General features: G+C 43.8%; 1 protein-coding gene across 1 annotated transcript; it reads left to right on the forward strand.

Moving 5' to 3' along the window:
* Positions 1–2,923: 2,923 nt before the first annotated feature.
* On the forward strand, positions 2,924–14,001 carry APEX2 (apurinic/apyrimidinic endodeoxyribonuclease 2; the record flags this gene model as incomplete). Its single annotated transcript, XM_080719309.1, has 6 exons — positions 2,924–3,077; positions 3,930–4,013; positions 5,159–5,339; positions 5,853–5,999; positions 6,732–6,801; positions 13,087–14,001. 6 exons carry the CDS (start codon positions 2,924–2,926, stop codon positions 13,999–14,001), a joined length of 1,551 nt encoding a protein of 516 aa, XP_080575435.1.
* Positions 14,002–14,735: the final 734 nt, after the last annotated feature.

A 14,735-nucleotide genomic window follows, 5' to 3' on the forward strand; every position in this document is an offset into this window, starting at 1 on the left:
GCAGCCTAGAATCCACTTCTTTCTCAGCCACTGCCCTGGCCGACTGTCCCCCTGTTTTCAGCTCCATGGCTGGGCCAGAAAGCTCACTGAATCTTAGTCCTAGGAGTGGCTCTCCATATACCATAGTCACTCAGGGAGAATACCAGTTGGAGGGTTGTGAATGGTGTTGCTTATAGATGCTATAGAAAAAGCAGGATCGCTTATCTCAAGCAGAACATGGATGTCCTAAAATTTCTTCAAAGAGATTTGGATCCTATCCCCCACCCCTCTTGATCTATTTAGGCAGCCCTCTGAGGGAAGTAGGCTAGGAACTTTAATTTCCATTTTACTGAAGATGTTACTGACACCAGAGAAACTAGGGAGCTTGTTCAAAGTGTCACAGCAAATAAACTATCAGAGAGAAGGTAAGAGATATAATCTATATCACACATTTCATTCAAAATTGGACTAGACGAAGTTGGAGAGACTTCCAGAGGTGCCAGGGAATTGCCTTTTAGGCCAGCACACTATGAAGTTAGGTCAAATAGATTGAAAAATACAAACGCATTAGATATAGATACCATCTTTTCCCAACTCTTCCCCCATACCCTTTCAGATCTCAACCAACCACCTATGTAAAGAAAACTTTTCAAAGAGTCCAAAGAATGGATTTAGATTTGTGTAACTCCTGTCTACTTTCCTTTCTCACCTACCTTTTCTTTTGAAGGATTTTTCTTCCATTGCTAATTATCCAAAACTCAGCTCTCTTGCTTGCATTTACAGACCCCCAAAGCAGGTCCAGTGTGTGGCATCAAAGAGGGAATCTGGAGACTTTCGTTGGTTCCTGGGGAGGCTGAGGAAGCACCCTTGTTAAGGGGTGTGTACGTGTACTCTGTTGAAATATCAGCTGTTGTAGTTGCCAAAGAAGTTCCTGAGCCACCCGGAGCCTTTTCTCTTCAGTCCAACCATGTGTTCACCTTGCCCCAAAGGTCAGAACTAATATTAACAAGCTGCGGCAGATTGGGGAAATTAAAACCAGCTATAGAGACAAGCAAGATCTGGATTTCTGTGGGGCTGATTTCACACCGGTCTCCAATGCAAATGGGCATAATCTCTTACTGGAAAGCAATCTGGCAATGTGAAGCAAGAGCAATAAAAACGCTCATTTCCTTTGTCCTAGTTATTCCACTCCTGGGACTCAATCCTGAGTGAGTAACTCCCAAAGCATGAAAAAGCTCAAAGCACAGAAATTTTTATTTTAATTACAGAGCTATTTTATGATGGCAACGGCTAGTAGGTAACCTTTAAGTCCTTTGGGAGAAAAAGAAGCTTTCTGGGTCTCTTCTGCAACCATGAAAGTCAATGATGGCTCTGAGACTGTGAAATTCTGGGGAGAATGTAAGCATGCTGCAATTATGAGGAAAAACCAAAAGATTCAAAGTCATACTTTTCCCTGGACGTTAGGCATGTTCATTATTTCTGTCTCTGTATTCTCAAAATAAGCCATAAACCTGTTGCTATTGCCCTTTGTTCATTTGTCTACCAAATATTAATTCCCTTCTCATACATACTGTATTTGGTATTAGGGAATAGAACTAACAAGATGAATCAGACATGGCCATTGCACTCAAGTTGCTAGCAGCCTAGTGGCAACAAAAATAGAAAACAATGGTAGCTGTCCACTGTGATAAGTACTGTGACACAAATAGATCATAGGGTGTTGAGGAGGCCCAGAAGAAAAGACTAAAGTGGGGATATGTGTGGTCAGTAAATTCCTACTCAGGAAACTAATCCTCAAGCTGATGATTAAGGCAGGGTTTTTCCCAGTACAGGAGATGAACTCCAAAGGTATTCTACCACTGAGCTACATGCCAAGCAGTGTGTGTGGGGGGAAGGTACAGGGGACTGAACCCAGGATCATTCTACCTCTGAGCCACACACCCAACCCTATTTCATTTTTTTACTGGAAACAGGGCGTCACTAAGTAGCTGAGGCTGTCCGTGAACCTGTAGTCCTTCTGTCTCAGCCTCCCAAGTACTGGAATTACAAGTGTGTGCCACCATGCCCGGCTAATGAAGGGTTTGAGTCCTGGCTCTAGTACTTCTATGAGACCGAGGTGAATTAACTTAACCTTTCTTACTCAGCTTTAATGCCCCTTACTGAGTTCTCCTGAGAATGAAATGAGACAATGTATATAGAAAACCCACTGTTGCATTGAGAGCTTAAATTTTCTGGGCCTGGATTTTACACATCTGACAAATGCACCCAAAATCAAGTAAGTGCCCGGCCATATTCTTCTGGATGCTCTGAGGCCCAGGTCAAATATTGTTACAGGGCAGATTTGAGACTGTTTCCTCCTGGCCCCAATAAAGCCAGAGGCTATCCTCCTAAGTTTTTTTTTCCCACTAGAGAGGTTCTTAGTGCTCCCTCCTCCAATGGGTAATTCTCTTCGCCCCTAAAGCTAGGGAGCATAAGGCAACTGGCAGGGCGCACGCGCCGCAAAGGCGCACTTAGGTGGGCGGTCTGTGATACTGAGGGCGGGGCTTCGGCCGCGACTCAGTTCGGCCGAGTCTTGCCGCTTAAAAAATGGAAAAATCCTGTTGGTAAGTAACCGGAAGCATCAAGGGACTTTTTAGCAGAGGAGAAACAGAGTCCGACTTAGGTGTATGGCCCGGTGAGCTGGAGCCCAATCGGAGATCTTCTTGCCATTCATTCTTCGTTGACGCCCGCCCGGCCCCTCAGAGCCCGCCTATCCCACCTCCCACCAATGAGAACTGAGGATTTCAAAGCTCCGCCTCATAAGCTCCAAGTTCTTCCGTGGCACGCACAAGAGAACGCCTGCGCAAATGAGTGCCGGGAGGCGGGGTCTAGTCAACTTCCGAGCGGCAAGCAGTTTACCCGCGCCGGAGCGCGGGTCTATAGTTTATTTTCCTATTTAGTTAAGATGTTACGCGTGGTGAGCTGGAACATCAATGGAATCCGGAGTCCTCTGCAGGGGGCGACCCAGGAATCCAGCAACTGTGCCGCCATGGCCATGAGACGCATTTTGGACGAGCTGGATGCGGATATCGTCTGTCTCCAGGAGACCAAAGTGACTAGTGAGCACTCAAGACTAGGGTTCCATCATGTTTTTCTTTTCCCGCTAACTTTTGTCCCCTGCTCCAACTCAATTCACTTTCCCAGTACCTAGAGTCCCGCCATTTGACCCACTTAAGAATCCCTATCCCTCAGTCTCCCACCCCAGCTAGATCCCCTAATTGCAATCCCTCAGAAACATTTATATCCACTCAGATTCCCACTCATTCTATAGCTCCATCTCAGTCCCCTGAATCTTCTCCCCATATACTGTTCATCTCCAACCCCCAAGTCTGCCCATCTCTGATTCCCACACCGTCTTTGCCCTCCCACGCTCTCTAATTTCCTTCATAACTGATTTCCAGTTATTTTTTTTACACCTCTATCTCCCTTACCTGGCTCAGAGGCCCCAATTCCCATTATATCTCCCACCCTGAACTCAGACCTCCTAATTTCCTTTCTTCTGTCCCCTCTCAGACCCTTAAGTTATTCTTTCTCCACCCCCAGTTCAGATCCCCTATTAGGGATCCCTCTCTGACCTCCTATTCCCAGCTCAGTTTTCCAATTTCCTCTCTCATATTTCCATCTCCCTCCCTTTGGTTCCCTCCTTCCTAGGCCTAGCTCTTGATTCTCTCCCCTATTCACCAGTTCTCCACCCCAAACCATAGGCTCTTCTCTCTTCCTCATCTAATTTTGTTATCAATCCCCTGTCAGACTTTACCACCTTTCTAGATTCTCTAATCATAGATACTTCATTTGTCCCCCCAACTCTGACTCTGATGTGTACTAGTAATTTACCTACAACTGTAATTCCAGTCCTTTCTCTGTCTTGGTTCCTAATTTTACCTCTGACTTAATATTATTTTTCTTTCCAGGGGATGCACTGACGGAGCCCCTGGCTATTGTCGAGGGCTATAATTCCTATTTCAGCTTCAGCCGTAGCCGTAGTGGCTATTCTGGTAAATGGGGTATTCTGGGAACATTAAATTGGTGTTAGTGATGGAGGCAGGTAGAGGAAAGGGTTTCTAATATTTGATGAGAAGGTAATAAGAAATTTAGACTTTTAGTTCACAGAGCTAAAAGCCCCATAAAATTAAGTTATATGAAACATCACTTTTATGTATAAAATTATTCACTGTACTGCAGAAGTACAGTAGTGGGGTGGTTAATTGTGTGAGCTCTAGAGCTAGACTGCCTGGATTCAAATTCTGTCTCACTATCTGTGTGCCCACAGGCAAATTGTCTTACTTCTTTTTGCCCCAGGTTTCTCAGCTAGAAAATGAGAATAATGCCCACCTCCTGAGGCTTTTATAAGGATTAAATATAAGACATATATATGACTTTTATAAGGATTATAAGAATTAAATACCCATGTGATGATAATAACAGATGTTACTTTATGAGTAATCACAATATATTCATGTTAAAATCTTAGAACATAACTGTTACAATCATTATTGTGACTTTTTTTAGATGAATTGGCTAAGGCTTCAGGTTGTAGGTCAAAGTGCTCCATACTTTAGGAAGCCAAGTATGCCCCTTGAATGGGGATAATTATCAATACATAAAAATAACCAGCAGGTACTGTATGTGGCCCACACCTATTATCCTAGTACTCAGAAGGCTGAGACAGGAGGATCTCAGGTTTGAGGCCAGCCTCAGTGACGTAGTGAGACCCTGTTTAAAAAAAGGCTGGGGGTATAGCTCAGAGGTAGAATGCCCCTGGGTTCAATTCCCAGTATCAAAAAAGAAAAAAATATTAACCAGCCAGCCAAATTTTTGTTGTGGTACTGGGGATGGAACCCAGGGGCATTCTACCTTTGAGCTATACCCCCAGACCTATTTTTTATTCTTTATTTTGAAACAGGGTCTCACTGAGTTTCAAAGGGCCTCACTATGTAGCTGAGGTTGGCTGCGAACCGTGATCCTCCTGTCTCAGCCTCCCAAATGCTGGGATTACAAGTGTGCACCACCACACCCAGCTTAACCAGCCAAATTTTATGAAAATGATTAGGTGACCTGTGTGGGGATAGTTTGAGTGGGGCAGGCTGCACATCAGTTTGTTTGCTGCCAGTTCTGTTCAAAGTACCCTCTTTATTCCCAGGTGTAGCCACTTTCTGTAAGGATAGCGCTACTCCAGTGGCTGCTGAAGAAGGCCTGAGTGGCCTCTTTGCCACCCAGAATGGGGATGTGGGTTGTTATGGAAACATGGAAGAATTCACTCAAGAGGAGCTTCGGGCTCTGGATAATGAGGGCAGGGCCCTCCTTACACAGCACAAGATCCGGTAATAGCCCATACCCCCCTGCCTCTGAGCCTTTCTGGTTTTACAAATTCTAGAGCTCATCTTATTTACTACAGAAAAGTCCCCAGACTTGCCTTTCCTGGACTTTAGTCCTGGCTGGGCTATTTACTATGTGACCCCAACAGGTCATATTCCCTTCTGAACCTTCAGTTCCTGGGGACTGGTCTGTTAGTTCAGCTCTTTTATTACCTACCACAGGAACCTCAAAAGCAACTTAGCCAGTGCCAAACTTAAATGCCCCAAGTTGCTCTGACTTTCTGGTTGTTCTGTTATCGTGAATAGCAGCATGATCACCTGTTTTACCCGTTTGGTATTTCCCTGCCTCTCCTGGAGTCAGTCCCCAAGTCCTGTGTGTACCTGTTCATTCATGTCTCTCTAACCCCTTTCTTCCATTCCATGAACAACCACTGAATGGAAACCATCTGGTAGTGTAGTGCTGGTAGGGGAGGGGGAGGCTTGAAACTGAGTCCTTTTGGGGGTTCCCCTTCTTTCTAGCACTCAGGAAGGAAAAGAGAGGACCTTGACCCTAATCAATGTGTACTGCCCCCATGTCGACCCTGGAAAGCCTGAGCGGCTGACTTTTAAGATGCGCTTCTATCGCCTGTTGCAGATCCGAGCAGAAGCCCTCCTAGAAGCTGGAAGGTACTGCAAATGTGGGCAGCAAGGTTTCCCTGAGCTTTTCCTGGGTGCTTAGCCCTGTGTTACATTCCCTTGGAAGGGATATGGAGTTTTTCTGTCTTTGTGATCTTTTCCAGCCTAGTTGCAGACAGTACTGTGCCCACCAGATGAGGTCTCGATGTCTTAAAAGCTGTGAGGACAAGATAAAGTGACACAAACATGGGTTTTGTACTCTAAACACATCCTGACGCCTCCTGTAACATAAAATGAGCACCGAGGCTAGCCTTGCTTCTATTTACTCTTTTGTTAAAAGTCTGCAAAACACTCCCTTGCAAAATAGTTTTAAGGATGAAATGAGTTGAGGGTGATGAAGTGTCTGGTAACAAATGAAAGTCTTATTCCAGGTAGGGAGAGGAAAGTACGGGTGAGTTAGAGCCATCAAAGGGTAGTTCCTAGAGAAAGCTAAGTTCAGTTTTGAAGGAGGAGAAAGATGGCATTAGGTAGATATCACTGAGGTGGGCCTGTCAGACAGGGAACATGTCACCTTTGGAACTCTGAATTCTTTTGGTCGGATGTAAAAGGCACCCAGGTTGGGGCCAGGTGGGAGAGGTAGGCTGTTATGAGTGGCTGTTGCATAAAATCTCAATGTGGGAGGTGGCCTCTGTGAGCCCTTGGGTCTGAGAAAGAGCACATGGGCAGGATTGATGTTACCCTTTCTTGAATATCCAGTTGATAATCCCATGTTGTTTTTTTCAGTCATGTGATCATTTTGGGTGACCTGAATACAGCCCACCGCCCCATTGACCACTGTGATGCAGCCAACATGGTAAGGCTCCCTCTTGACCCCAGGCCCCCTCCTAACTGGTTCTGTTCTTCCAGAGAGCCATTGCTGGGGATTTGACCTCTTAAATAGCTTCTTTAGAAAAAAGCAGAACTAAGTTTGAAATCATATTCTTTTTTTTTTTTTTGTGGTACTGGGGGTGGAACCCAGAGGCTTCCTACCTCTGGGCTATACTCCCGGACCTGTTTTTTATACTTTATTTGAAAACAGGGTCTCACTAAGTTGCTGAGAGCCTAACTAAGTAGCTGAGGCTGGCTTCGAACCTGTGCGATTCCTGTCTCAGCCTCCCAAGCGTGGAGATTTCAAGCGTGCGCTACTATGCCCACTCTTTTTTTTAAATGACACAATAATTATTCATTGGGTATGATATGATATTGTGTGATATTTTGATATATGTATATGATGTGTAATGAGAAAATAAGGGTAATTAACACATCTATCACCTCAAACATTTACTATTTCTTTATGTTGGGAATATTCAAATCCTTTCTACTACCTATTTTGAAATGTACAATAAATTGCTGCTAATTGTAGTCACCCCACTATGCTATAGAACAATGGAACTTCTATCAAAATGAATCAGTTTTATATTTATTAACTAGCCTTTTTAAAAATTGGTGCATTGCAGTCAAATATCTTAATGGGACAGAAGGTGGTAGAGGCATACATGTACATATCACTCATTTAGCTCTTCCCTACTTCCCACCCCATATCCTGCCCCCTTCTTTCTTCTCATGTTTTGCTTAGTGATTCACTTGATATGTTTGGAGAACATTATGCTAAGTGAGATTAGTCAGTAAGAAAAAGTAAAAAATTGGATGATATCCCCAAACCCACAAAAATAAAAAAATTGGAAGCTCTCCCTAATATGTGGAAGCTAGGGGAAAAAGTGTCATAGGAGGAATGCTAGACAAAGAATAAGATGAGCATATTTAAGCTGACCTAACTGAAAGGGATGAGTTAGGGAGAAGAGGGAAATTCCCTAACCAGCCTGTCTTTATCTTTTTCCCTTCTACCTTTCCCAGCTTCTGGCAATCACTATTTTACTTTCTACTTCTATGAGATCAACTCTTTTAGTTTTCACTTATGAGTGAGATCATGTGATATTTTGTCTTTCTGTGCTTGTCTTATTTTCATTTAACACGATGTCTTCCAGTTCCATTGTTTTGCTTCAAATGACAGGATTCCATTCTTTTATGGCTAAATAATATTCCATTTTGTATATATACAATATTTTTATGACACTGGAGATTAAACCCAGAGGTATTCTACCTCTGAGCTAAATCCTCAACCTGATTTTATTTCTTATTTGGAAACACGGTCTTGCTAAGTTGCAGCGGGCCTAAGTTGTAGAAGCTGGCTTTGAACCTGTGATCCTCCTGTCTCAGCCTTCTAAGTACTGGGATTACAAGCATGTGCCACCACACCCGGTTATATACCATATTTTTAATCCCTCCATCAGTGGATACTTAGGTTGATCCCATACCTTGGCTTTTGAGAATAATGCTGCAATGAACATGAAAATACAGAAGTTACTTTGATATGCTGATTTCATTTCCTTTGGACATAAACAGAAAAACAGAAACCAAATAAACTGATTTAAAAATGGGCACGTGACCTAACAGGCATTTCTTAATAGAGGACATACAAATGTCTAGCAAGTACATGGAAAAAGGATCAGCATCACTAATTATAAAGGATATGTGAAACAAAATCACAAAATGAGACATCACATCACTCTAGTTAGAATGGCTAGAAAAAATAACAAATGCTGGTGAGGAAACATAGGAAGGAGAACTCTCATACACTGTTGGTGGGCATGTATATTAATACAACCATTTGGGAAAACAGTATGAAGTCTCCTGATGAAAAAGGAAATCCTATAGAGGAGCAAACAAGACAACCTAAATCATGTGGTAGTTCTATTTTAAACTTTTAAAAAATTTTATTGGTGCATTATATTCATACATCATATTGGGGTAAAAACTTGTGTGTACGTACATGCACACATCACTGATTTAACCCCAACCAATTCCCACCCCATTCCCTCTCCATTCCATCCTCCCTTGCTTGGCTTAGTGGTTGACTTCAATATGTTTAAGTACATTGTGTGTTTTAGAGATTTTCCTTCTTCCCCCCTCCTTTCTCCTCCTTTAGGTTGTCTTGTTTGCTCCTCTATAGGATTTCCTTTTTCATCAGGAGACTTCATACTGTTTTCCCAAATGGTTGTATTAATATACATGCCCACCAACAGTGTATGAGAGTTCTCCTTCCTATGTTTCCTCACCAGCATTTGTTATTTTTTTTCTAGCCATTCTAACTAGAGTGATGTGATGTCTCATTGTGTGATTTTGTTTCACATATCCTTTATAATTAGTGATGCTGATCCTTTTTCCATGTACTTGCTAGACATTTGTATGTCCTCTATTAAGAAATGCCTGTTAGGTCACGTGCCCATTTTTAAATCAGTTTATTTGGTTTCTGTTTTTCTTTTTTTGTTGAGTAGTTTGAGTTTATTATATGATCTTATAATTACTTTTTGTGGTACTGGGGATGGAACCCAGGGACTTCTTACCTCTGGGCTATATTCCCAGCCCTATTTTATATATTTTTTTTTGGAAATCGGGTCTCACTAAGTTGCTGAGAGCCTCACTAAATAGCTGAAGCTGGCTTTGAACCTGCGAGATCCTCCTGTCTTAGCCTCCCAAGAACTGGGATTACAAGCATGTGCTGCCATGCCTGGCTTCCAATTAATTTTTTATCTTTTGTGAGATAAATAGTATGCAAATATTTTCTCCCATTCTGTAGGTTGTCTCTTTACTCTCTTGATTTTTTTCTGGGTAGAAACTTTATTGTTTGATATAGTACTTTTAAAATACTGTTCTAGAAGTACTAAGGATTGTTCTTTCGTTTAGTAGACATTACTAATCCTGCCCTTATCTGGCTCTGAGCGATATGCTGGGAACTCAGTTATGGGTCAGATCCAGCCCTTGGCCTCTCAGGCTTTCTGTATTGCTGGGCTATAGACAAATGACTATCCAACTGTAGAGTGGTGTTCTTGGGACAGAGTCAGAGTTGGCAGCCCAGGAAGCTATGGGAACCCAGAGATGGGATTCCCAGGTAAGCCTGGTGGAATCAGGGCAGGCAGCTGAAAGTGGTTGGCTCTTAAAAGATGAGTAAAACAGAGCTTTGGTGTGAGGGGAGCAGAACATGCCAAGGTGGTCAAAGTTTTCAATTGCAAGTCCCACTCTTGTTAGACTATTGTAAGAATGGAGGTAAGTGACAGGAGGTGGGGCTGGAGAATCCTTTGGTGGGCCATATTTGAGGGTGAATCCCATGTTGCCTTGGTCATTTTACACTTATCTTTCCTGCTTGCAAATCTTCAATGCCACCCCTTTATTTCTGTGATGCAGAGAAGACATTGAGCTCAGGCATCCAAGGTGCTTTCTGGTCTGTACCACATGTTCATTTCCATCCTTGGTATCCTACATACTGTTCACTCCAGATAAGCATCTCCTCTGCCCATTGTAAAAACTTATTGTAACTTTTTACATTGTCCAGAGTCGATAGCCATCCCTTCCCTTCAGTCATTTTTCTTATATGAATTTTTCATCTCTAAGTTTTTTGTGCCAGTAGTTCCTAATCCCGGACTATATATCAGAAGAAAAATATAAAACACCTTAGCAGTACTCTAGTACAGTGAAAATCAGAATCTCTTAAGTATGGGGGGCCAGGGTGGTGGTGTGTTTTAAAAGCCCTTAGATGGCTTCATTATGTAGCCTGGATAAGCCACTTCTCAACTCAGCCTGCTTCATGTGAAGGATTTCTGTGATGGACAAACAGACTTTCTGGGTTTCTTGTGCACTCACACTACAGCTGTCAACACGGAAGATATCTGTGGCCTCTATAACTTCTGAATAACCAGCTATACATTGTTCCCCTCCTTCAGATTCCACTAATTTGCTACAGGAGCTCACAGAACTCAGACATACACTATACTTACACACTGGTGCACTGTAAAGGATATTTTAAAGTATAGAAATACGCAGTCAGATGAAGAGATGTCTAGAGTGAGGACTGGCAGTGTCTCAGGTGCAGAGCTTCTTCTGCTGAAGAGTTGGAGTCTACCACTCCCAGCACATAGATGAGTTTTTGTTCACCTTCCTGCAAGTCTCCACACGTCCAGTTGTCCAGAAGTTCTCTGAACCCTGTCTTTTGGGTATTAATAGACTTCATTGCATAGACGCAATAGCTAAAAGATTGGGTGGGGAAACCCAGGAAGACTTGTCTGTTCAAATTCTTCAGCATTCCTTCCTCAGTGGTTCAGGCAGGAGCTTTCTGAAATGAGAGTCTTATGACTTACTATGGGATAAGGGTAGGTCAGTGAATTTCTTAATGGCTAGCTAAAGGCAGGGGAAAATTAGTTTCTGTGACTTGCTTTGAGTAAGGAAACTCTACTTTCTATTGTTGCCTTTAGCAAGGAGTGAGAGCCAGGAAATGGATGAAAATCAAACAACACACACACACACACACACACACACACACACACACACACACACACACATACCCCATCTATATCACAGGGGTGAAACACACACATATACACACTATCCATAATATAACAGGGATGATCAGTGCTGGCACAGTCCAATTCAGCTCTGGACTTGGCTTAGAAAAAGGGACTATGGAAATATTCTTTGATTAGTTTGCAGGAGAGGCATAGAAACAGATGTAGCCTCCAGCTGGGGAAATTAACAGATAGTTGAGAGGATGGTGGTGTGGTAGGGACAGAGGTAAACTAAAATACACACCTTTAGTTGGGCCCTCCCTTGTTTGTCATCATTAATTCACTTTATTGGTTCTTTCAGCTTCCTGTGATATTATTGTATACCTTTTGGGGGGAGGGAGGTACTAGGGACTGAACCCAGGTGCTTTTTACCTCTGAGCTACACTTTCAGCCTTATTGATCTTTTATTTTGAAACAGGGTCTTACTAAATTGCTGGGGATCTTGCTAAATTGCCAAGGCTAATCTCAAACCTCCTGTCTCAGCCTCCAAAATACTGGGATTATAGGTGTGTCCCATCACACCCAGCTAATATTGTATACCTTTATGCCTTCTCTACTTATTTTAGAGCTATCCTAGGTTTCTTCAGTGCACCTCTTTTGCTCTTCCTTTCAGTTAGGAGAACTAATAGTACAGACTTACATGACAAACTGTCTTCAAAATAGCAAAATGTGTTCAATTTCCACCGGCTCTTCTGATGTTCTTATCTCTCTACATGGCACATCATCCTTTTGGTTATTTCAAGTAGAAACCTGGGAGGTGGGCTATTATTGTCCTCCTTTACTCCCCTTCCCATATTCAGTTGGTCAGAGAGTACTGTTGATTCATTGCTCAAATGTTTCTCAATTTTAATTTTTGTCTCCTTTAGTACTACCCTGCTCTAAATGCCCATCAACTTGCTTGCATGGACTATGGCAGTCATCTCCTACTGGTATTCCCAGTGTGGTCTCTCCTCAGGTCTTTTGGGTACATTGAACCCTCCCTCATCACAGAGGCTGTTCTCACAATATGGAGTCCCCTCTACCTAGGTTACTTTTGTTGATCTTCACATCCCACACTCAGCTTTAGGCCACTTTCCCAAAGGAAGCCTCTTTCATCCCAGGACTAGATCTGCTTTGGCCCTGTAATCATGTCTGGCACAAAATAGGTGTTGTTGAATATTTGTTGTGTTGAATGAGTCGGTGGGTTGACTGGATGGATGGATGGATGGATGGATGGATGGATGGATGGATGGATGGATGATCAGAGCCAAAGGAGAAGTATTCAGATGTCAGGAGAGAGGGATAGTTAGAGAGGGTTTCAATACATATGAGATAAACCAGATAGCGCTATCAGAGGGCTTAAGGGAAAAGCCAACATTTTTCTTAACTCCTAATCCCTGCCTTCCTGCTCCCCAGAGGCAATTACTTTTCTTGTTTCCTATTCTTTTGAAAAACTCCTTTGATTGGGCAAACATGAGACTTTCAAGTTTGGCATTTATGGATCAATGCAAGGTAAGTGCAACATGGTATAGAGAGAAAACCAGGCATGGACTTTTAAATCAATAAGGTTAGAAATCAACTTCCACCTCTGCCAGTTCCAGACTGCCTTGAGCAGTAGTCCTCTGTGGGACAACCAGATTGTCTTCTTTGTAAAACGAAGTAGTTAAAGTCTCTTCTAGCCTTGAGCAGCTAGTTCTGCCTTTATCTTTCTCCCTTTTCCCTAGGAATGCTTTGAAGAGGATCCAGGACGCCAGTGGATGGATAGCATGCTCAGTAATCTGGAGTGCCAGGATGGGTCCCATGGAGGGCCCTTCATCGACAGTTACCGCTATTTCCAATCAGATCAGAAGGGAGCCTTCACCTGCTGGTCGGTGGTCACTGGTGCCCGCCATCTCAACTATGGTTCCCGGTTGGACTATGTGCTGGGGGACAGGACCCTAGTCATAGACACCTTTCAGGCCTCCTTCCTGCTTCCTGATGTGATGGGATCTGACCACTGCCCTGTGGGTGCCATCCTGAAGGTGTCTTCTGTGCCTGCAAAACAATGTCCACCTCTGTGCACCCGCTTCCTTCCTGAGTTCGCAGGCACACAGCTCAAGATTCTTCGCTTCCTAGTTCCTCTTGAACAAGAACCTGTGTTGCAAAAGTCAGTGCTACAGCGCAGCAATCAAACCCAGGTACAGAAAAGGCAAAATAAAGCTGCTGTGCGCTCAGCCAGGCCTCGGCTGAGTCAGGCTGGCTCCAAAAAAGGCCAGAAAAACCTGACAAGCTACTTCCAGCCCTCCTCCAGCCGTCCCCAAACTTCTGACTTAGAGCTGCCTAGCCTGCCTCTAGCGGGTACCCTCACAACTCCAAAGACTCCAGGAGAGGAGATAGTGGCCAAAGTGGCGGAAGGGCAGGCCAAGGCTTCTGAAGGCAAAGATGAGAAGGAGATACAGACCTCATTCTGGAAGTCCGTGTTGGGGGGACCTTCACCCATGCCACTCTGCAGCGGCCACAGGGAGCCATGTGTGATGCGTACTGTGAAGAAGCCAGGACCCAACCTGGGCCGTCACTTCTACATGTGTTCCAGGCCCCGGGGTCCTCCCAGTGACCCTTCCTCCCGCTGCAACTTCTTCCTCTGGAGCAGGCCCAACTGAACTAACAGAAACTAGGAATGACTGGTATGGTTATTCCTGCTCAGGATCCAACACCAACTCCCCTCCTAGGCCACTGGTGCTTCCTTCTTCCCCAAGGCCTACTTTTCTCCCTTTTTCCTCCTCTTTATCTTCCTCTTCTTTTTTTCGTATTCCCTCAGGCTTCCCTCCCTCTCCTCCTACTTCTCTATCCTCTTCTTGCCCAGATCTTCCTTGTTGGTGACTTTCCTTGTTGGTGAGCCTTAATGCTCTGACCCAGTCCTCTACTCTGCTTCCCATCTTCCTGTCAGAAGTACCAGGGAATCAGCTGCCCTAGGAAGATGCCATTTTTAAATCCTTTTGGTCTTTGCTGAGAAACATATTCATAAGTAAAGTGTCTTTGTTTCAGTGTCCCATGTTGAGTGGACACTTTGAATGTGCTACATAACGTTGAATCAGAGGAGCTGTATCACTATTGGGTCTGCTGGCTGCCTGCAGCCTGGTGATAGAACTCTCAGGGAGAGGGGAGGAGGTGGAGAACCGTGCTCTCCATAAAGGGCTCTGCTAGGCTTCTAGGTCCCCTGCACCGCTGAATGCAGTTGGGGAGAGACATTCTCCTTTCCAGGCACTTAGTTGGGATCGACTCTCTGGGCTTTAGAAGGTTTCTTGCCCCACCAGTGAAAAGTCCATCCCTGGATTCAAAGCCATTTGAAAGCTGCTTCAAGTATGTCAAGTGTTTTGGCTCTTTGTACAACTCA

This window comes from Muscardinus avellanarius, assembly GCF_963383645.1.
Source record: "Muscardinus avellanarius genome assembly, chromosome: X".
NCBI lineage: Eukaryota > Metazoa > Chordata > Mammalia > Rodentia > Gliridae > Muscardinus > Muscardinus avellanarius.